The sequence below is a fragment of the Enhydra lutris genome, unplaced genomic scaffold (genome assembly GCF_002288905.1).
Source record: "Enhydra lutris kenyoni isolate GAN:26980312 unplaced genomic scaffold, ASM228890v2 scaffoldscaffold11, whole genome shotgun sequence".
Classification (NCBI taxonomy): domain Eukaryota; kingdom Metazoa; phylum Chordata; class Mammalia; order Carnivora; family Mustelidae; genus Enhydra; species Enhydra lutris.
In genome coordinates this window covers 28,138,282-28,164,446 of record NW_019154095.1, presented here as the reverse complement: position 1 = coordinate 28,164,446, position 26,165 = coordinate 28,138,282, and the positions used below count along the sequence as shown (strand labels likewise).

Genomic DNA, 26,165 nt, shown 5'->3' with positions numbered 1-26,165 from the left:
TGTAGGGCACACTGAATGAACTTGTCCTTTACCTGTGAAAAAAGAGGAAGAAATGGCAGCTCTTATTTCCAAAGCTGCCTCTTGCTTGTGCTGGCAAATAATTTTACTCCACATTTGAACGTGCTTTAACATGTTCTAATCCTAAACTTACAACCTTTTGTTACTGAGATTACATTCTAAACTGGCATTTTTTTGGTAACAGGTAAACAAATATTCCTAATCTCTTCAGTGACACATACCTGAGTATAACGCCAGAAGGGTTTTTTATAATCTGTTTCCCAGTATGGGTAGGTAGGTTTGGATTTTTGTGTGTTGTTGTTGTTTTTTTAATCATAAGAAAGTTTCTTTTTTACTGTGGGACACTTTTCCTCAATTGTTTTCTTTCCTTTTGGTCTTAGATTTTGTACCCTGTTCTTTTTTTTTTTTTTTACAAATTTTATTTATTTGACAGAGATCACAAGTAGGCAGAGAGGCAGGCAGAGAGAGGAGGGGAAGCAGGCTCGCTGCCAAGCAGAGAGCCCGATGCGGGGCTCAATCCCAGGACCCTGGGATCATGGCCTGAGCTGAAGGCAGAGGCTTTAACCCACTGAGCCACCCACGCGCCCCTTTGTACCCTGTTCTAATTGGAGTCATGCAATTATGATATATAAATTATGTCAATCAGTTATAAAGTAGTTTAAACCAGTTATGGTAGTAAATCCATTGATTGGTGCTACCTCATTATTTAAATACCATCTGGGTATAGTAGCCTGAATTGGTAATATTTTGTTCCCGTATATTATGTTTTGTTTATTCATTCTATTCTGAACACATGTGCAGAACATTTACTTTATATTTTCATAGGGCTCTACTGACTTCAAAGTGCTTTTTGCATTCTTGAAGATCAGTTGGTTAATTGCCTCTTGTTTTCTAGAACAGGCTAAAGCCTGGAGTAACTGCCCTCCAGAAGGATAGAGTGGGGCAGCAGTAGAGAAGAAATCAGATGGATGGGGCTGCTACTTCCCTAATTAGGATGAGCCTATCGTATAGAGCTTCTCCAGAAGCTGTCGGATGCTATAGCAGCTTATATAATACGTATTGGAAGTAAATAAATATGGTACCTCATGATGGGATGACATATAGTGGTGTTTCTTAAAATAACCCATCTTATTTTGTAGTACTGACGAACCTGTTGTATGTACTATTTAAGATAAACAATCTAGCAGATAAAATGGTTAATTCTATATTATATGAATTTCACCTCAATTTTAAAAAATGAGCAGAATCCAGCAGTGTCACCAATTACTCATCTTTAGGCATAAATGGAGAACAGTACAAAGAAGAAATCTAACGCTTATCAAAAATGGAGTCTCAGGCTTAGCTGACAAAGAAAAATGATAGTTTGTCATCTAGAGTTCTGGATGCCAACTGGAATTCAGCTCTCTTGATGATCAGTTGTCATAAAAGGCCTTTGCAAATTTTAGACTGCATTCCACAGAGATGCAACAAACCTTTGAGTTCCAGATGCCTGATTACACAAGTCCTTGACAAGGATATGTTCATAGGTACCGAGTTTATAAGAGGGATTTGTTCTCTTAAGGTTTTCAGTCCTCAGCTTCATCTCATATCTTCTTCTAAATCACTTCACTATAAAGCTACAGATGCATTTCCATTCCCTAGAATTAATCATAGAAGATGGGGCTTCAACAAACCTAAAACTTAAACGGAGGATGTAAGCAATAATAAATTTTACCAGCAGGACTGGGAGGCTTATAACGTCCTGCTTCTATGGAGTAGGGAATGTAATAGAAATAATTTCCTGTGACATTTCAGCAGCTTCCTTACAACATCTGTCTGGTCCTATTGCTGAACTTTTAGAATGTTTAGTTTTATTTTTAATTTAAAGTTCATTATTTTTATCTGCTATTATGTAGTTACCTTTCACGCATGATTTCTTTCTTTTCTCAGGACTCATGTACTACTGTTGTGGCTACTTTTTTTTTTGTCTTGACAGGTAATGTGGAACACGGCTGTCCACTCTGAATTCATGCACGATCACGTTGATTATGGCTTTCAAAGCTGTGAGAGTAAATTCAATTGGCGGTAAGCGTTAATGCTCAGAGTGTTCTGTTTACAAATATATTTATCTTTCATAATTAAATGAGCCGTAAACTTTTTTGGGGAGGGTGTTACTGTGGTAAAATGTATATAACAAACCTTTGCAGGTGACGGATATATCCGTGGCCTTGATTGTGATGCTGGTTTTAAGGTGTGTACTTCTCTCTAAACTCATCAAGTTATGTACACTAAATATGTACAGTTTTTTGTATGTCAGTCTTACCTCAATAAAGTGGCTTTCAAAGACATGAAAAGTCCATTTTAGCTATTTTTAAGTTGTCAATACAGGGCCATTAAGTATATTCATAGTGTTGTGTAACTATTACCACCATCCATTTCGAGAGCCTTTCCTCCATCCCGAACAGAAACAAGGTGCTTATTAGACAATAACTCATCTCCCCTCCCCCCAGGCCCTGGTATCACCATCCTACTTTCTGTCTCTATGAATTTGCCTGTTCTAGGTACTTTATACGACGTTTGTCCTTTTAAGCCTGGCTTATTTCACTTAGAATAATGTTTTCAAAGTTCATCCATGTCGTGGGATGTGTCAGAATTTCATTCCTTTTTAAGGCTGAAAAATATTCCCTTGTGTTCATACCACATTTTGTTTATCCATTCAGCCTTCAGTGGACTTTTGGTTGTTTCCACCTTTAGTCTGCGGTGAATAATGCTGCTGTAAACACTGATCTACAAGTCCCTGCTTTTGGGTCTATACCTAGGAGTGAAATTGCTGGGTCAAATAGCAATTTTATTTATTATCATTTTCAAAATTTTTTGTTTCTTCGCCTCGCCCCTCAAATGGCGATTTTATGTTTAACTTTTATTTTGTTTATTTTTTATTTTATTTATTTATTTATTTTTAAGATTTTATTTATTTATTTGACAGATAGAGGTCACAAGTAGGCAGTGGCAGGCAGAGAGAGAGCAGGAAGCAGGCTCCCTGCTGAGCAGAGAGCCATGTGGGGCTCGATCCCAGAGCCCTGGGATCATGACCTGAGCCGAAGGCAGAGACTTTAACCCACTGAGCACCCGGGCGCCGCTATGTTTAACTTTTAAAGGAATTGCCATAAACTTTTAGGAGCCATCAAAATTTTCAAAATACTCAGAAATCCATCCACTTATTCAACAAATGTTTATCAAGTGGCCCCTAAGTACTAGGGACTTGCCAAAGCAGCTCTCCCTATCTTGTCTGCAGAACGAAATTTACATACCGTGGATGCCACGTGAACATCTTCCCTGGACTAGAGTAAGGGTTCTCTACATATGGCAGAGCAGATGGGCACGGGGGCAGGGACAGCTGCCTTCAGAGATACTCCCTCCTGGGGATCTTGTTGACTGCTCTGTGTGTTTGTGATTCTCTGCTGAAAGGGGTGTTCAGGGACAGATGCCCCAGTCCCTTAGGGAAAGAAGAGAACGCTGTTTCTCAGTACTGACTCAAGTTTCATTACAGCGTTATAAAGGAGAAGCGTGATGCCTATGTGAGCCGCCTGAACACCATCTATCAAAATAATCTCACCAAGGTGTGTGTGCTGGGTTTGGGGTTTGGAGAGGGGGCCGTTCTCTGCTGGAGTGTGCTACCGCTCTGGCCAGACAAAAAACATAGCCTTTGCTCGTATCTCTTGTTGTTTCTTTAATTTCTTTTGCAGTTAATGGTTTTGAGGTTGACCTGCCAGAGCGGGTCTCTGCCCAGGAGGCGTCTTTTTTCTACAGAGTGGGCAGCGCCTGCTGTGATGTGTAGACCAGGTCTCTCATGATGGCCGCCCCTTGAGTAGGTCTGGCCCTCCAGTTAGTTCTAGAAACCTCAAACAGAGACTGATTTACACAACAATACACCAGCTTATTCAGATCAGAAGTACAGCCTGGCTGGAAGGCTGCCATTGCTCATTTGCTCCCAGCAGCCTCTACCTTGGTGGCTAGATATAGTCAAGAGAACAAATTATAGTTCAGAAGGTTGTTTTTGTGAATGCAGTCTGATCAAGTACACCAGGCAAAGGCAAATATATTTACCTTCAGCAAATATATATTTGCTGAATATATCTTTTGCCAGTCTCTGGCTTTTTCTGCCTTGGTGCTTAAATGTTGTACTTCCCCTTGGGGCTACTGGAGACGTTGACAAATGGTGCACAATATGGCTGCTTTTTCTTTTCTTTTTTTTCTCTAAGAGAGGGAAAGAGAGAAAGAGCCCAGGGAGGGGCAGAGGGAGAAACAGACTCCCCACCAAGCAGGGAGCCTGTCATGCATTTCAGTCCCAGGACTCTGGGATCATGACCTGAGCCGAAGGCAGGCATGTAACAACTGAGCCACCCAGGGGTCCCTGGCTGTCCTTTTCTTGACAGTGTATATCCGACCACCCTTCATTTGCCTTCGTGGTTTCACTTTGCAGGTTCTAAGATTTCTGCATAGCTTAGATTGTATTTAGATCAGTAGATTGTCAGTGATATTTGGGCCCCCATAATCTCATTGACAGCATGTCTATCTATAAGCCAGCTTTTAGGGTTCAGTTACTTCTATAAATGGCTAACCTCATGTATTTTTATAATGATTCTTATTCATTGGGTTTATTTTTTCGGAGGGTGATATTTTCTTTCTTTTTTTTTTTTTTTTAAAGAATTTATTTATTTGACAGAGAGTGAAAGAAGGACAGAGAGCACGAGCAGGGGAAGCAGGCTCCCTGCTCAGCAGGGAGCCCGATGCAGGACTCGATCCCAGGACCCCAAGATCATGACCTGAGCCCAAGGCAGAGGCTTAACCCACTGAGCTACCCAGGTGCCCCCGGAGGGTGATATTTTCTGACCTTAATCCCAATTCAAGTATTTGAGGGCCTTCGGTCCCCTCTACATGGATGACAAGAGATTTTAAGACCATTAGACATGAGCATAGAGCATACCACTTGTTATACTAAGACACCCACATCAGTTTTTAAAAAAATGGAGTGAGCTTAAATACTTTTGCAGAAGAGCTAGGAAAGTTACTCAGGGAACAGCATTTTTTTTTTTTTTTTAATATTCACAAATCTTTTTGTGTAGTTAAACTTAGTGTATGTGACCTTATGGGAAAGGAATTATTTATAGTCGATCCAGAGCTTGTGAATAGGAAAGGATATTTTCTGTCAAGTATCTTAGGAAATGAAAATAAAAATTCTATCTGTTCCTCCCCCTCATGATTATTATTGGCAGTTGACCCAGACTCCTCTAGCACCCTTTGGGAAACCATTCTCTCCTGAGGAAGGTTTTTCTTGTGGCTTCTGGTGCTGACCTTGATTCAGCTTGGTTAAGCAGGGCATCCGGAGGGCTATTTGGGAAGGAGGAAATAACTTAATTCAGAACAGAGCATGTTCCGAAACGTTGAAATATGCTCTTTTGTGATCAAGCTCCCACGATTCCATTGTCCTGGTAAGTTGCCCACATTTGCTTGCCGATACACATATCACAGCTTCAGAAGCTTGTCCTCATTCCCCAAAAGGGAGGCCCCAGCACAGAGGGTGCCAGAGTCTGGCTTTGTAACATCTCTAGCACAGAACTTCATTGTTGTGGGATTTTGTGGTATACTTCCATTTAGTTTGAGAAAACAGAAGTGTTGCGTTTCCCTCCCTTGGCCAGAGTGTTCCTCTTTTGCCTCTGCTTTCTTCACCTTTATCCTTTTGTCTTTGTGAGCCTTCTGCCCCTCCTCCAGACACACCATTCTTCAGTGTGATTTCATTGCCAGTGAGGAGGACTTTCTCCCCAACTCCTGTGGACAGAGATGGAGGGTTTTTTCCTGGGAGGTGACTGGCACATATTTTTTTTTGGTCTCTGGATTTTGGCCTAAGATAGCATCTTTATAGCATCCTGCGGCGCACTTCCAGCATCACACGGCAACCCCCTTACCTAAGTGTCAGTGAACAGACGTTCCGCAGAAACTCAGACATGACAGAGTTGTCTTGGCGTCAGCAAACCTCAAATCTAGACGGCCTCCATAGAGAGGGAAAGAGCAGATATGTCGCCACAGGTGTTCTTGTATCTTGAGCACAGGCTAATGTCACTGTCCCTTTTCCAGTCCCATATAGAAATCATCCATGGCCATGCAGCGTTCACGTCTGATCCGGAGCCCACAGTAGAGGTCAATGGGAACAAGTACACTGCTCCTCACATCCTGATTGCCACAGGTGGCGTGCCCTCACGTCCTCAGGAGAGCCAGATCCCTGGTGAGTCTTCGCAAGGCAAATACTTGTTGTTAACCATCAAGTGGAGTATACTGTTGTCTTCAGCCTTCCAAGCGATGCTAGGGGATCTTCCTGTTCCAGTTCTTTCTCTTGGACAAGGCCACACAGAGGAGAAGGCCTCCGCAGAACCTAAATGTAATTGGCTTAACTTGTGCCTGGTGATGGGGCAAAGATATTTCTTCCAGCTCCAAGTTCAGACAGCCTACAGGTAACACAGCAAGAAAAATCAGCAAAGAATCTCCTCCTTTCAGGATGACAGAGACGGTCACCCACCTGGGTTTGTCCCCTGGGTGGTTATTTACAAGACATGTTCTTTGTTTGTTTGTTTTTGTTTGTTTATTTTAAAGATTTTATTTGTTTATTTGAGAGAGAGAGAGCGAGAGAGAATGAGAGGAGAGAGGTCAGCGGGAGAAGAGCCTGATGTGGGACTCGATCCCGGACTCCAGAATCATGACCTGAGCTGAAAGCAGTTGCTTAACCAACTGATCTACCCAGGTGCCCCTACAAGATATGTTCTGTACTTGTGTTTTGTTTAAGGAAGTGAAATCTTTTTTTTTTTTTTTTAAGATTTTATTTATTTATTTGACAGAGAGAGATCACAAGTAGGCAGAGAGGCAGGCAGAGAGAGAGGAAGGGAAGCAGGCTCCCTGCTGAGCAGAGAGCCCGACGCGGGACTCGATCCCAGGACCCTGAGATCATGACCTGAGCCGAAGGCAGCGGCTCAACCCACTGAGCCACCCAGGTGCCCCAAGGAAGTGAAATCTTGTACAGATATAACTTAATGACCTACTTGGTATGCATAGTTTTCTCTCTTACATAGAAAATTATAAAATTAAAGCAGTAAGGAATTTCAGATAGTCCTATTTGCTCTTGCATTTTGTGCACACAGGGATAAACTATGAACATACTACTGCCTTATTCTCACATAAGAAACATGGTTCCTGTCTTTCTCCCCAGCTAAATTATAAGGTCTTTTTGGGCGGTGATCATAGCTTATCCATATTTTGTATTCTCCCTGGATTGGCCTTATAAGATCCATGACCAACCTGAATTAAATGGGAAATTTGGGGTGTATATGCATTTATGTGTTTTGTTCTCTCTGGGGAGAGGATCCAAAACTTTAACTAGCTTTAAGAGGAGGTTCATGACCCCCAAAAGTTCAGGAGCAACTACCGTAAAAGACGATAAGGTACTATTCTCAAGTACCTTAAAATTTAACTGAAAATTTGGACATAAGCATCCTAATATGATGCAGTCTTCAAGACTGCTTGTTAAGTGAAAAAAAGCAAGGTATGAAACAGAGTGTATAGTATGCTACAATTTGTGTCTTTTTCAAAAGGCAGGAAGACTGTCCACATGCACTGGAATATCTCTGGAAAAATACTCAAAGCCCTGTGATGCTGACTCCCTTAAAGGAGAGCACTAGAGGTCGCGGTGGAAAGACTGCTTTTCACTAGATGCTCTGTTGTGCTTTTTGAATTTTTAAAATGTATACATTTACTAATTTAAAACATATAATAAAAGCACATACAAAGAATTAAATAGAAGGTCAGTGTTCCAGGGTTATTTCTAGGCTTAGGGCGCTCACAGGTGGGACAGATTACTATAGGATGGCATCAACCAAAAAGACTTTCCAGGAAAAAGGAGGCTAACAGATTGAGCGGTAAGTGCTGAGGAAGAGGAAGACAGAACCAGTGGGAAATAAAGATGTCTTCGAAAGGTATTGAGCCAATTCAACCAATTTTTCCAGTACTGAAGTTCTAGGCGCCCATTCGTTAAGCTGAGACTAGAAAAGAGTTAGGGCCAGATTACGGAGACTTACAAAGTCAAATGAAGGAATCTCTAGAATTCATGACAACTGAGTCAAATAACTGTTAGCTTATAAATAGAGTTGTGACAAGATGTAAGCGATAATTTTAGACAACTGATCTGACAGGGACTCACAGAGGAGGGAGATGAGTGCAGAGAGCTGTCGTAGTAGAATGTGTGGGGGTGATGATATGGTGCTGAACCCCAGTGTTAGCATCTGATCTGTAAAGGAGAAGCTCGGTTCTGCAGATGCTTACTGAGCCGCTGCTGTGGGCCAGGCCTCAGAGAGGAGGACAGGCATAACGGACTCAGAAGGAAGAATCAGCTGCTGGATTTCATTGATTCCAGGACACATTAAGAAAAAAATATATTCATCACATCTGAGATCAGGATGTGTCCTTTATTTTGTACTAAAGATTTATTTATTTTAGAGGGAGAAAGAGATCACAAGTGGGAGGGGAAGGGAGAGGGAGAGAGAATCTCAACAGACACTGCATTGAGAGTGGGGCCCGATGTGGGACTTGATCCAACGACCCTGAGACCATGACCTGGGCCGCAACCAAGAGTCTGATGCTTAACTGATTGCACTCCCAGGTGCCCCGGATGTGTGCCTTAATCATGGCACCTCGAATTTGGCAAAGTGTAGTATTTTTATTAATTGATGAAATACTGTGGGTGGCATTGAGAGAAGGAATCCTAGATGGACAACTCAGGGTTTCATTTGGGTTATTGGCGGAAAGTGTTCGATTTAACTCTGCAGTGGTAAACTTGGGAGAGGGTTACAGCTGGGACCTAAAGTTTAAGAATCAATTCTTTTTTTTTTTTTTTAAGATTTTATTTATTTATTTGACAGACAGAGATCACAAGTAGGCAGAGAGGCAGGCAGAGAGAGAGGAGGAAGCAGGCTCCTTGCTGAAGAGAGCCTGATGTGGGGCTCAATTTTAGGACCTGGGATCATGACCTGAGCCAGAGGCAGAGGCTTTAACCCACTGAGCCACCCAGATGCCCCTACGACTCAATTCTAAACATACTGAGTTTGAAGCAAAGTAGAATTATGTAGTGGGGCAGTTAGGAATATGGGACTAGGACTTGGGGGAAACGTCAAAACTGGAATACTTGAAAGTCCTCCACCGTCAGGGGAGAGTTGGTTGAAACCTTTGAAGAAAAACACAGGAGAGCCAAGGCTGAGCCGAGGGTTCACACTTACATTTGGGGGCAGGAGAATGAAACAGAGCCAGCAGAGTCTCTTCACGAGAGCCAAGACGATCTTAGTTCCTCAGAAAAATGTAATAGGCAGTCATCACTTCTCTTAATTCTAGAGAGAAAATGAAAATGTGTACTCAGGAAAGACTGGGTTGGCAGCTTCCCAAGTGGAAACTTTGACAAAACTTGTCAAAACAGTATGTGATGGCTGAGAAAGTATCTGGGTCCTATACAAAATCTTGATACCCTTTTATAAGGGAAAGCTTGGTCTGTGTGATCTGTATTGCATTTTCCTCCCTAGGGGCCAGCCTAGGAATAACGAGTGATGGATTTTTCCAGCTGGAAGAATTGCCTGGGTAAGCGGTTTGTTCTTCCTCAGTCTCTCTAGCTAACGCTTCTTCTGCCTCCCCCACCCAGCCATTAAATGCAGCCTTCCCTTGAATTTTCTTCACCTGCTTCTCTTTTAATGACCTTGGGTATCTCATCCACTAATATCCCCAGTGAACAACTCAGACCTGTCTTTTTCTTTCTTTCTTTCTTTAAGATTTATTTATTTATTTGAGAGAGAGTGCAGAGGGGCAGAGGGAGAGAAGCAGGCTCCCCGCTAAGCGCAGAGCCCAGCGTAGGGCTCAGTCTCAAAACCCTGAGATCACGACCTGAACCGAAATCAAGAGCCAGTCACTTAACTACCTGAGCCACCCAGGTGCCCCCTGACTCAGATCTTTCATTACAGTTTTTAGGGCGAGAATTAAACACACGGTGGTTTTGAAGAGTAAATAGTAAAGTCCTAAAACCATCTTCTTTCTTCACCTGGATACAGCATCATCTGCCGATGTGTCGCAATTAACTGATTCTGGTTTCCAGAGCCGCTGGTGCCCAGGGAACCTCCATAAATGAAAGCCCTGCTGTTTGCACAAAAGAGAGGTTTTCTGGGTTTGTCCTCCATGTGGATTTGTCCAGACAACCTTCGTAAATGTCTGTCACGAAATTAGATGCGTAGGAATAAAATCTACTGAGGAAGACGGTTTCTCTAATTTGAAGAAGCTGCCACTTGCAGGCTTTCTAGGTTGGAGGGACTGTTTTGGCTTAGGATGGGCCTTTATCTCCCTCTAAGTAGCACCAAATCTGGAAATCAGTGTTGCTCAACCGCCGCTGCTCCCTCGCGGGGCTGCCAAGCCCATTCCAAGTCTTAATCCTGTGTTTCTGCCGCTGCTCCCTCGCGGGGCTGCCAAGCCCATTCCAAGTCTTAATCCTGTGTTTCTGTAAAGGCCTTCACGGAGGGTGACTAATAACCCATTGTCTGAAACTTTACCTTAATTCACCTGGAGCCGCAGATGGTGTAGAAGGGGCAAGAGGGCTTCTCTGAGTCTCTTAGCTGCAGTGGAAACCACCCATGAAGATATTTGGAGCATGCACTCTTCTGACTTTGAGGGAGGCACAGTCCATTTTATATTTGCTGTTTGCAGGGCACACAACTGTGTCAGAGAACCGCTCCTTTTCCCTCATGATCTGCCCGGTCCTGTTTGGTTTTAGGGTTGAATGAGGACACATGGGAGAATGTTTCCAGAAATGTGGTCATGACTTGTCATGTCTGGATGATACAAGTCAATCTAGATTCACCCTCGTAGAATCTACTTTACAGATACCTGTCCGTGAAGTCTTTTAAAATAAAGGATTTAAAAAATCAAATCATTTATTTTAATATATTTAAAATGCTAGCAAGACAAGTTTAATAAGTGAATTTATGTGTGTTAGGAACAAAGGACTCTGGGAACATAGGAAATGAATGAACAATTTTTTTTCTTTTTCTTTTTTTAAGATTTTATTTATTTTAGAGAGAGAGTACATGAGTGTGTGTGTGTCAGGAGAGAAAGGGAGGAGGGAAAGGGAGAAAGAATTTGAAGCCGATGCCTCACTGAGCGGGGCTCAATCTCATGCCCTCGAGAAAGGAGCAGAGGTCAAACATAATAGGAAAGAGGGAGGTTGAGATGGAAGAGCTATTTCATGGTTTCCAGGCTATGGGGACATTTCTCTTTTCAAACACTGGGTTGTAAGGTAAGCTGACGTGCCACTCTTTGGGTTCATGCTTCGTCCTCTGTTTGGACCAGACCCCTCTAATGGCACAGACTCACCCCACGGATACCTTACCTTTGGAGGGTAGTAAAGAAAGCTTTCCTCTGGGGCACCTGGGTGGCTCAGTGGGTAAGCCTCTACCTTCAGCTCAGGTTATGATCTCAGGGTCCTGGGATCGAGCCCCACATCGGGCTCTCTGCTCAGAGGGGAGCCTGCTTCCTCCTTTCTCTCTCTCTGCCTACTTGTGATCTCTGTTTGTCAAATAAATAAATGAAATCTTTAAAAAAAAAAGCCCACACAACTTTCCTCTGCTCTTCCCAGATTGCTTGGTTCTTTCCAAGCACTGTAAGTTCTTTGAAGCCTCAGCAAACCCAGCCCTGACTGGGGCAGCTCCAGCTCAGGGGTATCAACGCTCCAGGCTGCAGCATGTTGGGAATCCTCATTGCCCTAGGGCCGGGATCGGCTTCTCCACCCCTGATGCAGACCTTCCTCAGCCTTTATCTAGTGCTGAAGATTCCTTTTTAGACTGAAATTTAGGCAGGGGAGTCTACTTTCATTCAGATCTATCCTGTAAGTTACATGGCTTGCTTTAAGTAGCCTGTAACCTACTGCAAAGATTGGTAAAATTGAAGAGTGGTCAAGGAGGAGTTCTGAGGGGCGCCCAGGTGGCTCAGTGGATTGTGCGTCTGCCTTCGACCCAGGTCACGATCCCAGGCTCCTGGGATGGAGCCCCACATTGGGCTCCCTGCTCAGTGGGAAGCCTGCTTCTCCCTCTCCCGTTTCCCCTGCTTGTGTTCCCTCTCTCACTGACTCTCTCTCTGTCAAATAAATAAATAGAAATAGAAATCGAAATCTTTAAAAAAAAAAAAAAAGGCAGTTCTGAGCAGGGAGGAATCATGGTGAGTTAGTTGCCAGTTTTAGGTTTAGGTATGAAGGTCACTCATAAGGAGTCATCTTGGGGAGCACCTGGGAGGCTCAGTCGGTTTAGTGCCTGCCTTTGGCTCAGCTAGGTCATGATCTCCAGGTCCTGGGATGGCACTGCCATATCAAGCTTCCTGCTCAGCAGGGAGCCTGCTTCCTCCTCTCTCTCTGCCTGTTTCTCTGCCTACTTGTGATCTCCATCTGTCAAATAAATAAATAAAATCTTTAAAAAAAATAAAAAAAATAAAAAGTCTCTAGTTTCAAAGGTTTTTTTTCTCTCTGAAGAAATGAGGCAAAAGGACTTTTTTTAAAAGATTTTATTTATTTATTTGACAGACAGAGATCACAAGCAGGCAGAGAGAGAAAGGGGGAAGCAGGCTCCCCGCTGAGCAGAGATCCCTGTGCGGCAGGGCTCCATCCCAGGACCCTGAGATCATGACCTGAGCCGAAGGCAGAGGCTTATTAACCCACTGAGCCACCCAGGCACCCCAAGAACTTTTCTTTTTTTAAAGATTTATTTATTTGAGAGATAGAGTGAGTGTGGGGAGAGGGGCAGAAGGGGAGGGAGATAAAATCTTTTAAGCAGACTCCACGCTGAGCGTGAAGCATGACATAGGGCTCGATCTCACAACCATGAGGTCACAACTGGAGCCCAAACCAAGACTCGTTGCTCAACCAACAGCACCACCCAGGCGCCCTGAGGCTGAAGAACTTTTGATAACTAAAAATATACTTCCCTTCTACAAAGGGATATTTTCTGCATAAAACTGCAGTGTGGTATCCAGGATTGACTCTTGGAGCCGCAAAAGGAAACGAATGGAAAAACTGGTGACGTCTGAGTAAGTCTGGAGTTTAGTCAGTAGCAATGTACCAACATCCATTTCTTAGTTTTGACACGGGTACCGTGATCCTGCAAGATGTTAACTTGGAGAAGAACAGGGTAGAGTGTATACAGGACACTTCTGTACTATCTTTTCAACTTTTCTGTAAATCTACAATTAGTCCGAAATCCGTTTATTTGAAAATACTAACCCTCGCTCTCGTTTCAGCCGCAGTGTCATTGTCGGTGCGGGCTACATTGCTGTAGAGATAGCCGGCATTCTCTCCGCTCTGGGCTCAAAGACATCACTGATGATACGGCATGATAAGGTAAATTCTTTGCTTTTTTCCTTTTCCCTTTCCTTTGCTTGATCTTTTTAAAAAATCTACCCTGACAATATTAAAGACTAGGGTGTAAAGCATGTGGAAGTCAGTTGGTTTATTCTGCATGGAACTGCAGAAAAGCTCTTTGAATTGGGCTATATGTCCTTATCAGCTACCAGCTGATAATGATTTTGATTGGATCAAACTGGCTGGTATTTTCATCCTGAAGTAGTAGATGGTATCAGGTGTCTTAAAAGGAAACCTGCAGGCTTAAATATAAATACTAGTTAAATTGAACAGACTGTCAACGTTAATTTCTTATTCTGGAAATCAGTTTTGTATGATCAGAGGGTAGTGTTGGATTAATAACACTCAGCCAAAAAAATGTACTACAGTGTTTGCGTTAAAAGAAAATATATCAAAGATACTTGCACACCTGTGTTCATGGCAGCATTATTCACAAGAGCCCAGGCATCGATGAAGCAGCCCAAGTGTCCATTGACAGATGAATGAATCAAGAAAATGTGTATATCATATGGTAGAATGTTATTCAGCTTTAAAAGGAAGGACATTCTGACTCGGGCTACAACATGGATGAACTTGGAGAACATTATGCCAAATGAAATAAACCAGTCACAAAAAGACAAATCTTATGATTTCCCTTATATGAGGTATCTAGTCAAACTCATAAAAACAGAAAGTAGAATGGTGGGTTACCAGGGTTGAGGGCGGAAGGAAGTGAGGAGCTGTTTAATAGAGTGTAGAGTTTCAGTTTTGCAAGAAGTAAAGTTCTGGAGATGGCTGGCACAATGAGTAGACATAACACTCCAGAACTGTATCCTTAGAAATGATTAAGTTGGTAAATTTAATGTTATATATTTTTTATCACAAAAAAATAATAATAAAGGAAGCTTACAGATCATCTTATTGAATGTCATTTTACAGATGAAGAAATTAAGGCCAAAGTTTTGCAACTGCAAATTAGCATCATAACTGAGAGTTAGCTGAGGGCTTAGAAAGCCAAGGACAGTACACTTGACCCTTGAACAACTTGGAGGTTAGGGGTGCTGACCCCTTGTGCAGTGGAAAAATCCAAGTGCAACTTTTGACTCCCTACAAACTAATAGCCTACTGTTGACCTTGACCTGGAGCCTCACCAGTAACGTGTTAACATGTAAACAGTTAACATGTATTTCGTATATGTGTTATGTCAAATTCTTACAATAAAGTATGCTGGAGAAAAGAAAATGTTGCTAAGAAAATCATAAGAGGGGCACCTTGGTGGCTCTGTTGTTTAAGCGTCTGACTCTTGAATTTAGTTTAGGTCATGATGTCAGGGTTATGAGATTGAGCCCGTCATCCGGCTCCATGCTGGGCGTGGAACCTGCTTAGGATTCTGTCTCTCCCTCTCCCTCTCTCTGAAAAAAAAAAAAGTCTTAAGAGAGGGGCGCCTGGCTGGCTCAATGGGGAGACCATGTGACTCTTGATTCCAGGGTCATGAGTTCAAGCCCCACACCGGGTATAGAGCTTACTTAAAGAAAAAGAAAATCATAAGAGAAAACACATTTACAATATCATACTGTAAAAAAAAATCTGCATAGGTGGACCCATGCAGTTCAAACATGTTCATGGATCAGTGGTTTCTGCCAATATGCAGCCTCTATGTCATTATCTGGTGAAGTGTTGCTTTATATGTATTTTTTTTTTTTAAAGATTGTATTTATTTATTTGATAGAGAGCACAAGCAGGGGGAGTGGCAGGCAGAGGCAAAGGGAGGCTCCCCACCAAGCAGGGAGCCCAATGCAGGTCTTGATCTCAGGACCCCAGGATTATGACCTTAGCCAAACGCTTAACCGAATGAGCCACCCAGGCACCCTGTTTTTGTTTTTTTTTTTTTGGTTTATTTTTTGTTTTTTGTTTTTGATTAATCATGATAGTACCACTGGTTTTAGTACAGTTTTGAGCTTTCAGGGACATAGTTCCAGACAGTAACAAGAGTGTTGGCCTAAGAATCTGGTTGACCTTAACAAGTGTGTGATTTGAGCAAGTCATTTAATGCTTTAGGAACATTTATCAGATCCCTAACCATTCAAATGCTATGATTCTAATTCTTGATTATTTGAGCAAATAGAGGGAGACAAGGGAAATTAATAACCCCAGTCAACATGTACTTAAAGGAACTTTCTCTTTGGCCTTGAGACTTATCATATAATTCACCCGCAGGAGATTTATATCCTGAAGAATGTCTCCCCTAGGTAAATGTTATGTTATTTTGCATCGCAGGAGTATATCCAGAAAACTGGAAGGAAGGAGAGAGGTAGAGGGATTGACAGCCTTAATTTAATGTATAAGTAAGGAAATAAACTGCAGCAGTGTATCAGTAGAGTGGATAATCCCTGCATTTGGAAAACCAGCTCATTCGCACATGCACTTGGGTTTCCTGCCCTTGCCAACGCCCAACCCCCAAACATCAGGCTGATTCTCCTCTTCCCTGTCCTGGTGTATGTCCGTTCTAGAGCTATCCTATGAGTAACTCGTGACCTCCTATCTTCACCCTGCCTGGGGTTTGTTGCAGGTGGATTATCACAAAGAATTCTCCAAGGCTGTGGCCTTGACTTTTTTGCATCGATAAGGAGATTTTGCTAGTGAGATCTTCCCTTAAATCATACTAGAGTAGAAGCTGCCTTGGAAATACAGAAAGGGGAAGGAGAATTTCTGTTCCCAAGACATAAATATGGAGAAAAGCAGCAGGCTTGAGAGGAGAGGGACATGGCAAAGAGAATAGAAGCCTGAAGGTTACCTGTCTGTTTAACTCTAAAACGGGAGTGCGTGAAATCAGACATAGTACAGACATTGGTGGTGATGTAGGAATACAGATTGAAACTCCACTTACAATATGGCCATGAAGGAAAGAGGAGATAGGAGGGAAGATGCTGATATTTGGGTACCAAGTTTGTAATGTTATCTTCATTTAAGTTTTATTCCTTTCCCACCACCCATCTCTCTGGTGCCTCTGTTTGTATACAGGTACTTAGAAATTTTGATTCAATTATCAGTTCAAACTGCACTGAAGAGCTGGAGAATTCTGGCATAGAGGTCCTGAAGTACTCACAGGTATGGCTGAGCCCCAGGTATGCTTATAGCTCTTCTTCCTGTGTGTTGTGAATCACACTTTCTGCTTTTGGTTCCACCCGAGTGTTTAATAAATGCAAACTCTGTGTCTCCCCCAGTCAACGAATCCCTTTCTAGAGTACTACCAATTCTTTTCTTTGTCCTAAGAAGCTGTATTTCTCAATATGTTAGTAAAGTCAAGGTATAAAAGATAAGAAATCTGGTAGTTAAATCTAGTTAAAACTACAACTCTTGTGTGTGTGTGTGTGTGTGTGTGTGCTCAAATGCCTTATCGAACATGCTTATTTTTGAGGATTGTATTTCTTTTTCGGGGAATAAAATTATGGACTCTGTTTTTAAAGTGCACCCCTTTGAGTTCTGCAAATGGACAGACTTACAGAGTACTCTACTTCTTTTTTTTTTTTTTTTAAAGATTTTATTTATTTGATGCAGAGAGAGAGATCACGACTAGGCAGAGCAGCAGGCAGAGAGAAAAGGGGAAGCAGGCTCCCCGCCGAGCAGAGAGCCCGATGTGGGGCTCGATCCCAGGACCCTGAGATCATGACCTGAGCTGGAGGCAGAGGCTAAATCCATTGAGCCACCCAGGCACCCCAGAGTACTCTACTTCTTAGGGAATCACTGAATTTCAGTTTTCATGTAGCATTAGGTTTGCAAAAGCAATTATGTCTCTAGAGCTGCATCCTCTCAGTGGTGGCCCCATCAAGTAAAATAATAAATGTGAGGTTGCTTTGTGAATGTAGAGGTGTTAACCTGGTAGTGGGGACAGAACCCCCTGGGTTCTTCACCAAACTGTGTGCACCTAGCTCTTCTGATCCAATTCTCACCCACTCCCTGTGCTGATTAGGAACATCCAGGAGAAATACCAACTATGAGGTGTGAGTGAGGTTCTTAGCAATGCTGCTGCGGCCTGTTTCCTCCCACCCTCCAGTTGCCAACACTGTGCTTACTAGATTTGTGACTTAAGATTTTATCATGTTTTTTAAGAAGCACAGTTTAAAAACCTTGTTTTTAAGCTGAAGCATTAGGGTGTTGACAGAAACGGACACTTCTGGCTGTCGGCTGGATAATTTGGGCCAACCTAGGAAACAGTCTTGGCTCCTAGGAGTTGCGGTGTTGGCGTCCTTTGAGCAAAAGTGAGTGTCAGCATCAAGGATCCACATATAGGACCTGGTGGAGAATTTTTAAATGTTAAGAGTTCTAATTTCCTCTTTGTTTTCCATCTTCTCTCCCTCTCTCCAAATTAACACGTTTTATTTGCCAATAGGTCAAGGAAGTGAAGAAGACTTCCTCTGGCTTGGAACTGTGCATGGTTACCTCAGTTCCTGGTAGGAAACCCACCTTGACCACGATTCCGGATGTTGACTGCCTGCTGTGGGCCATTGGGCGGGACCCAAATTCCAGTGGCCTGAATTTAAACAAAGTGGTAAGCTTAGTCTAACCAAAACACTTGAATATTTAGCACTTATGTGTTCCCCACCACCTTGACCCCTAAACTTTTGGTGGGTTAGATTTTTTTCTTTTAATCTGTGCATCATTTGTCATCAAATCCCATTGCTTCTTGAAATTGAAAAAAAATTTATTTTACCTTTTTAATGTGATCATCCTAGATCAGGTCTCTGCCCTGACTAGCCGCTTCCTTACAGATTTCCTTTTTACAATGATACTGGCTCTTTAAAGCCTTGAAATTATTCCTTATCATCTATAACCTAATCTCGATTATTGGGTGTGTGCCGCTGCTCCCTCGCGGGGCTGCCAAGCCCATTCCAAGTCTTAATCCTGTGTTTCTGCCGCTGCTCCCTCGCGGGGCTGCCAAGCCCATTCCAAGTCTTAATCCTGTGTTTCTGTAAAGGCCTTCACGGAGGGTGACTAATAACCCATTGTCTGAAACTTTACCTTAATTCACCTGGAGCCGCAGATGGTGTAGAAGGGGCAAGAGGGCTTCTCTGAGTCTCTTAGCTGCAGTGGAAACCACCCATGAAGATATTTGGAGCATGCACTCTTCTGACTTTGAGGGAGGCACAGTCCATTTTATATTTGCTGTTTGCAGGGCACACAACTGTGTCAGAGAACCGCTCCTTTTCCCTCATGATCTGCCCGGTCCTGTTTGGTTTTAGGGTTGAATGAGGACACATGGGAGAATGTTTCCAGAAATGTGGTCATGACTTGTCATGTCTGGATGATACAAGTCAATCTAGATTCACCCTCGTAGAATCTACTTTACAGATACCTGTCCGTGAAGTCTTTTAAAATAAAGGATTTAAAAAATCAAATCATTTATTTTAATATATTTAAAATGCTAGCAAGACAAGTTTAATAAGTGAATTTATGTGTGTTAGGAACAAAGGACTCTGGGAACATAGGAAATGAATGAACAATTTTTTTTCTTTTTCTTTTTTTAAGATTTTATTTATTTTAGAGAGAGAGTACATGAGTGTGTGTGTGTCAGGAGAGAAAGGGAGGAGGGAAAGGGAGAAAGAATTTGAAGCCGATGCCTCACTGAGCGGGGCTCAATCTCATGCCCTCGAGAAAGGAGCAGAGGTCAAACATAATAGGAAAGAGGGAGGTTGAGATGGAAGAGCTATTTCATGGTTTCCAGGCTATGGGGACATTTCTCTTTTCAAACACTGGGTTGTAAGGTAAGCTGACGTGCCACTCTTTGGGTTCATGCTTCGTCCTCTGTTTGGACCAGACCCCTCTAATGGCACAGACTCACCCCACGGATACCTTACCTTTGGAGGGTAGTAAAGAAAGCTTTCCTCTGGGGCACCTGGGTGGCTCAGTGGGTAAGCCTCTACCTTCAGCTCAGGTTATGATCTCAGGGTCCTGGGATCGAGCCCCACATCGGGCTCTCTGCTCAGAGGGGAGCCTGCTTCCTCCTTTCTCTCTCTCTGCCTACTTGTGATCTCTGTTTGTCAAATAAATAAATGAAATCTTTAAAAAAAAAAGCCCACACAACTTTCCTCTGCTCTTCCCAGATTGCTTGGTTCTTTCCAAGCACTGTAAGTTCTTTGAAGCCTCAGCAAACCCAGCCCTGACTGGGGCAGCTCCAGCTCAGGGGTATCAACGCTCCAGGCTGCAGCATGTTGGGAATCCTCATTGCCCTAGGGCCGGGATCGGCTTCTCCACCCCTGATGCAGACCTTCCTCAGCCTTTATCTAGTGCTGAAGATTCCTTTTTAGACTGAAATTTAGGCAGGGGAGTCTACTTTCATTCAGATCTATCCTGTAAGTTACATGGCTTGCTTTAAGTAGCCTGTAACCTACTGCAAAGATTGGTAAAATTGAAGAGTGGTCAAGGAGGAGTTCTGAGGGGCACCCAGGTGGCTCAGTGGATTGTGCGTCTGCCTTCGACCCAGGTCACGATCCCAGGCTCCTGGGATGGAGCCCCACATTGGGCTCCCTGCTCAGTGGGAAGCCTGCTTCTCCCTCTCCCGTTTCCCCTGCTTGTGTTCCCTCTCTCACTGACTCTCTCTCTGTCAAATAAATAAATAGAAATAGAAATCGAAATCTTTAAAAAAAAAAAAAAAAGGCAGTTCTGAGCAGGGAGGAATCATGGTGAGTTAGTTGCCAGTTTTAGGTTTAGGTATGAAGGTCACTCATAAGGAGTCATCTTGGGGAGCACCTGGGAGGCTCAGTCGGTTTAGTGCCTGCCTTTGGCTCAGCTAGGTCATGATCTCCAGGTCCTGGGATGGCACTGCCATATCAAGCTTCCTGCTCAGCAGGGAGCCTGCTTCCTCCTCTCTCTCTGCCTGTTTCTCTGCCTACTTGTGATCTCCATCTGTCAAATAAATAAATAAAATCTTTAAAAAAAATAAAAAAAATAAAAAGTCTCTAGTTTCAAAGGTTTTTTTTCTCTCTGAAGAAATGAGGCAAAAGGACTTTTTTTAAAAGATTTTATTTATTTATTTGACAGACAGAGATCACAAGCAGGCAGAGAGAGAAAGGGGGAAGCAGGCTCCCCGCTGAGCAGAGATCCCTGTGCGGCAGGGCTCCATCCCAGGACCCTGAGATCATGACCTGAGCCGAAGGCAGAGGCTTATTAACCCACTGAGCCACCCAGGCACCCCAAGAACTTTTCTTTTTTTAAAGATTTATTTATTTGAGAGATAGAGTGAGTGTGGGGAGAGGGGCAGAAGGGGAGGGAGATAAAATCTTTTAAGCAGACTCCACGCTGAGCGTGAAGCATGACATAGGGCTCGATCTCACAACCATGAGGTCACAACTGGAGCCCAAACCAAGACTCGTTGCTCAACCAACAGCACCACCCAGGCGCCCTGAGGCTGAAGAACTTTTGATAACTAAAAATATACTTCCCTTCTACAAAGGGATATTTTCTGCATAAAACTGCAGTGTGGTATCCAGGATTGACTCTTGGAGCCGCAAAAGGAAACGAATGGAAAAACTGGTGACGTCTGAGTAAGTCTGGAGTTTAGTCAGTAGCAATGTACCAACATCCATTTCTTAGTTTTGACACGGGTACCGTGATCCTGCAAGATGTTAACTTGGAGAAGAACAGGGTAGAGTGTATACAGGACACTTCTGTACTATCTTTTCAACTTTTCTGTAAATCTACAATTAGTCCGAAATCCGTTTATTTGAAAATACTAACCCTCGCTCTCGTTTCAGCCGCAGTGTCATTGTCGGTGCGGGCTACATTGCTGTAGAGATAGCCGGCATTCTCTCCGCTCTGGGCTCAAAGACATCACTGATGATACGGCATGATAAGGTAAATTCTTTGCTTTTTTCCTTTTCCCTTTCCTTTGCTTGATCTTTTTAAAAAATCTACCCTGACAATATTAAAGACTAGGGTGTAAAGCATGTGGAAGTCAGTTGGTTTATTCTGCATGGAACTGCAGAAAAGCTCTTTGAATTGGGCTATATGTCCTTATCAGCTACCAGCTGATAATGATTTTGATTGGATCAAACTGGCTGGTATTTTCATCCTGAAGTAGTAGATGGTATCAGGTGTCTTAAAAGGAAACCTGCAGGCTTAAATATAAATACTAGTTAAATTGAACAGACTGTCAACGTTAATTTCTTATTCTGGAAATCAGTTTTGTATGATCAGAGGGTAGTGTTGGATTAATAACACTCAGCCAAAAAAATGTACTACAGTGTTTGCGTTAAAAGAAAATATATCAAAGATACTTGCACACCTGTGTTCATGGCAGCATTATTCACAAGAGCCCAGGCATCGATGAAGCAGCCCAAGTGTCCATTGACAGATGAATGAATCAAGAAAATGTGTATATCATATGGTAGAATGTTATTCAGCTTTAAAAGGAAGGACATTCTGACTCGGGCTACAACATGGATGAACTTGGAGAACATTATGCCAAATGAAATAAACCAGTCACAAAAAGACAAATCTTATGATTTCCCTTATATGAGGTATCTAGTCAAACTCATAAAAACAGAAAGTAGAATGGTGGGTTACCAGGGTTGAGGGCGGAAGGAAGTGAGGAGCTGTTTAATAGAGTGTAGAGTTTCAGTTTTGCAAGAAGTAAAGTTCTGGAGATGGCTGGCACAATGAGTAGACATAACACTCCAGAACTGTATCCTTAGAAATGATTAAGTTGGTAAATTTAATGTTATATATTTTTTATCACAAAAAAATAATAATAAAGGAAGCTTACAGATCGTCTTATTGAATGTCATTTTACAGATGAAGAAATTAAGGCCAAAGTTTTGCAACTGCAAATTAGCATCATAACTGAGAGTTAGCTGAGGGCTTAGAAAGCCAAGGACAGTACACTTGACCCTTGAACAACTTGGAGGTTAGGGGTGCTGACCCCTTGTGCAGTGGAAAAATCCAAGTGCAACTTTTGACTCCCTACAAACTAATAGCCTACTGTTGACCTTGACCTGGAGCCTCACCAGTAACGTGTTAACATGTAAACAGTTAACATGTATTTCGTATATGTGTTATGTCAAATTCTTACAATAAAGTATGCTGGAGAAAAGAAAATGTTGCTAAGAAAATCATAAGAGGGGCACCTTGGTGGCTCTGTTGTTTAAGCGTCTGACTCTTGAATTTAGTTTAGGTCATGATGTCAGGGTTATGAGATTGAGCCCGTCATCCGGCTCCATGCTGGGCGTGGAACCTGCTTAGGATTCTGTCTCTCCCTCTCCCTCTCTCTGAAAAAAAAAAAAGTCTTAAGAGAGGGGCGCCTGGCTGGCTCAATGGGGAGACCATGTGACTCTTGATTCCAGGGTCATGAGTTCAAGCCCCACACCGGGTATAGAGCTTACTTAAAGAAAAAGAAAATCATAAGAGAAAACACATTTACAATATCATACTGTAAAAAAAAATCTGCATAGGTGGACCCATGCAGTTCAAACATGTTCATGGATCAGTGGTTTCTGCCAATATGCAGCCTCTATGTCATTATCTGGTGAAGTGTTGCTTTATATGTATTTTTTTTTTTTAAAGATTGTATTTATTTATTTGATAGAGAGCACAAGCAGGGGGAGTGGCAGGCAGAGGCAAAGGGAGGCTCCCCACCAAGCAGGGAGCCCAATGCAGGTCTTGATCTCAGGACCCCAGGATTATGACCTTAGCCAAACGCTTAACCGAATGAGCCACCCAGGCACCCTGTTTTTGTTTTTTTTTTTTTGGTTTATTTTTTGTTTTTTGTTTTTGATTAATCATGATAGTACCACTGGTTTTAGTACAGTTTTGAGCTTTCAGGGACATAGTTCCAGACAGTAACAAGAGTGTTGGCCTAAGAATCTGGTTGACCTTAACAAGTGTGTGATTTGAGCAAGTCATTTAATGCTTTAGGAACATTTATCAGATCCCTAACCATTCAAATGCTATGATTCTAATTCTTGATTATTTGAGCAAATAGAGGGAGACAAGGGAAATTAATAACCCCAGTCAACATGTACTTAAAGGAACTTTCTCTTTGGCCTTGAGACTTATCATATAATTCACCCGCAGGAGATTTATATCCTGAAGAATGTCTCCCCTAGGTAAATGTTATGTTATTTTGCATCGCAGGAGTATATCCAGAAAACTGGAAGGAAGGAGAGAGGTAGAGGGATTGACAGCCTTAATTTAATGTATAAGTAAGGAAATAAACTGCAGCAGTGTATCAGTAGAGTGGATAATCCCTGCATTTGGAAAACCAGCTCATTCGCACATGCACTTGGGTTTCCTGCCCTTGCCAACGCCCAACCCCCAAACATCAGGCTGATTCTCCTCTTCCCTGTCCTGGTGTATGTCCGTTCTAGAGCTATCCTATGAGTAACTCGTGACCTCCTATCTTCACCCTGCCTGGGGTTTGTTGCAGGTGGATTATCACAAAGAATTCTCCAAGGCTGTGGCCTTGACTTTTTTGCATCGATAAGGAGATTTTGCTAGTGAGATCTTCCCTTAAATCATACTAGAGTAGAAGCTGCCTTGGAAATACAGAAAGGGGAAGGAGAATTTCTGTTCCCAAGACATAAATATGGAGAAAAGCAGCAGGCTTGAGAGGAGAGGGACATGGCAAAGAGAATAGAAGCCTGAAGGTTACCTGTCTGTTTAACTCTAAAACGGGAGTGCGTGAAATCAGACATAGTACAGACATTGGTGGTGATGTAGGAATACAGATTGAAACTCCACTTACAATATGGCCATGAAGGAAAGAGGAGATAGGAGGGAAGATGCTGATATTTGGGTACCAAGTTTGTAATGTTATCTTCATTTAAGTTTTATTCCTTTCCTACCACCCATCTCTCTGGTGCCTCTGTTTGTATACAGGTACTTAGAAATTTTGATTCAATTATCAGTTCAAACTGCACTGAAGAGCTGGAGAATTCTGGCATAGAGGTCCTGAAGTACTCACAGGTATGGCTGAGCCCCAGGTATGCTTATAGCTCTTCTTCCTGTGTGTTGTGAATCACACTTTCTGCTTTTGGTTCCACCCGAGTGTTTAATAAATGCAAACTCTGTGTCTCCCCCAGTCAACGAATCCCTTTCTAGAGTACTACCAATTCTTTTCTTTGTCCTAAGAAGCTGTATTTCTCAATATGTTAGTAAAGTCAAGGTATAAAAGATAAGAAATCTGGTAGTTAAATCTAGTTAAAACTACAACTCTTGTGTGTGTGTGTGTGTGTGTGTGTGTGTGCTCAAATGCCTTATCGAACATGCTTATTTTTGAGGATTGTATTTCTTTTTCGGGGAATAAAATTATGGACTCTGTTTTTAAAGTGCACCCCTTTGAGTTCTGCAAATGGACAGACTTACAGAGTACTCTACTTCTTTTTTTTTTTTTTTTTAAAGATTTTATTTATTTGATGCAGAGAGAGAGATCACGACTAGGCAGAGCAGCAGGCAGAGAGAAAAGGGGAAGCAGGCTCCCCGCCGAGCAGAGAGCCCGATGTGGGGCTCGATCCCAGGACCCTGAGATCATGACCTGAGCTGGAGGCAGAGGCTAAATCCACTGAGCCACCCAGGCACCCCAGAGTACTCTACTTCTTAGGGAATCACTGAATTTCAGTTTTCATGTAGCATTAGGTTTGCAAAAGCAATTATGTCTCTAGAGCTGCATCCTCTCAGTGGTGGCCCCATCAAGTAAAATAATAAATGTGAGGTTGCTTTGTGAATGTAGAGGTGTTAACCTGGTAGTGGGGACAGAACCCCCTGGGTTCTTCACCAAACTGTGTGCACCTAGCTCTTCTGATCCAATTCTCACCCACTCCCTGTGCTGATTAGGAACATCCAGGAGAAATACCAACTATGAGGTGTGAGTGAGGTTCTTAGCAATGCTGCTGCGGCCTGTTTCCTCCCACCCTCCAGTTGCCAACACTGTGCTTACTAGATTTGTGACTTAAGATTTTATCATGTTTTTTAAGAAGCACAGTTTAAAAACCTTGTTTTTAAGCTGAAGCATTAGGGTGTTGACAGAAACGGACACTTCTGGCTGTCGGCTGGATAATTTGGGCCAACCTAGGAAACAGTCTTGGCTCCTAGGAGTTGCGGTGTTGGCGTCCTTTGAGCAAAAGTGAGTGTCAGCATCAAGGATCCACATATAGGACCTGGTGGAGAATTTTTAAATGTTAAGAGTTCTAATTTCCTCTTTGTTTTCCATCTTCTCTCCCTCTCTCCAAATTAACACGTTTTATTTGCCAATAGGTCAAGGAAGTGAAGAAGACTTCCTCTGGCTTGGAACTGTGCATGGTTACCTCAGTTCCTGGTAGGAAACCCACCTTGACCACGATTCCGGATGTTGACTGCCTGCTGTGGGCCATTGGGCGGGACCCAAATTCCAGTGGCCTGAATTTAAACAAAGTGGTAAGCTTAGTCTAACCAAAACACTTGAATATTTAGCACTTATGTGTTCCCCACCACCTTGACCCCTAAACTTTTGGTGGGTTAGATTTTTTTCTTTTAATCTGTGCATCATTTGTCATCAAATCCCATTGCTTCTTGAAATTGAAAAAAAATTTATTTTACCTTTTTAATGTGATCATCCTAGATCAGGTCTCTGCCCTGACTAGCCGCTTCCTTACAGATTTCCTTTTTACAATGATACTGGCTCTTTAAAGCCTTGAAATTATTCCTTATCATCTATAACCTAATCTCGATTATTGGGTGTGTC

At 42.6% G+C, this 26,165-nt stretch overlaps 1 protein-coding gene across 4 annotated transcripts in view; it reads left to right on the top strand.

Moving 5' to 3' along the window:
* LOC111144593 (glutathione-disulfide reductase) overlaps positions 1-26,165 on the top strand; it is a 54,299-nt gene that overhangs the window by 16,734 nt on the left and 11,400 nt on the right. The window contains exons 3-9 of one of the 4 annotated variants that reach the window (XM_022498966.1): positions 1,994-2,082; positions 3,548-3,617; positions 6,133-6,280; positions 9,612-9,666; positions 13,354-13,453; positions 16,475-16,561; positions 17,844-18,002. In XM_022498966.1, coding sequence (XP_022354674.1) covers positions 1,994-2,082; positions 3,548-3,617; positions 6,133-6,280; positions 9,612-9,666; positions 13,354-13,453; positions 16,475-16,561; positions 17,844-18,002 — 708 coding nt within the window. The remainder of the gene's footprint in view (positions 1-1,993; positions 2,083-3,547; positions 3,618-6,132; positions 6,281-9,611; positions 9,667-13,353; positions 13,454-16,474; positions 16,562-17,843; positions 18,003-26,165) is intronic. The other 3 variants (XM_022498967.1, XM_022498968.1, XM_022498969.1) reach the window with 3 other exon arrangements.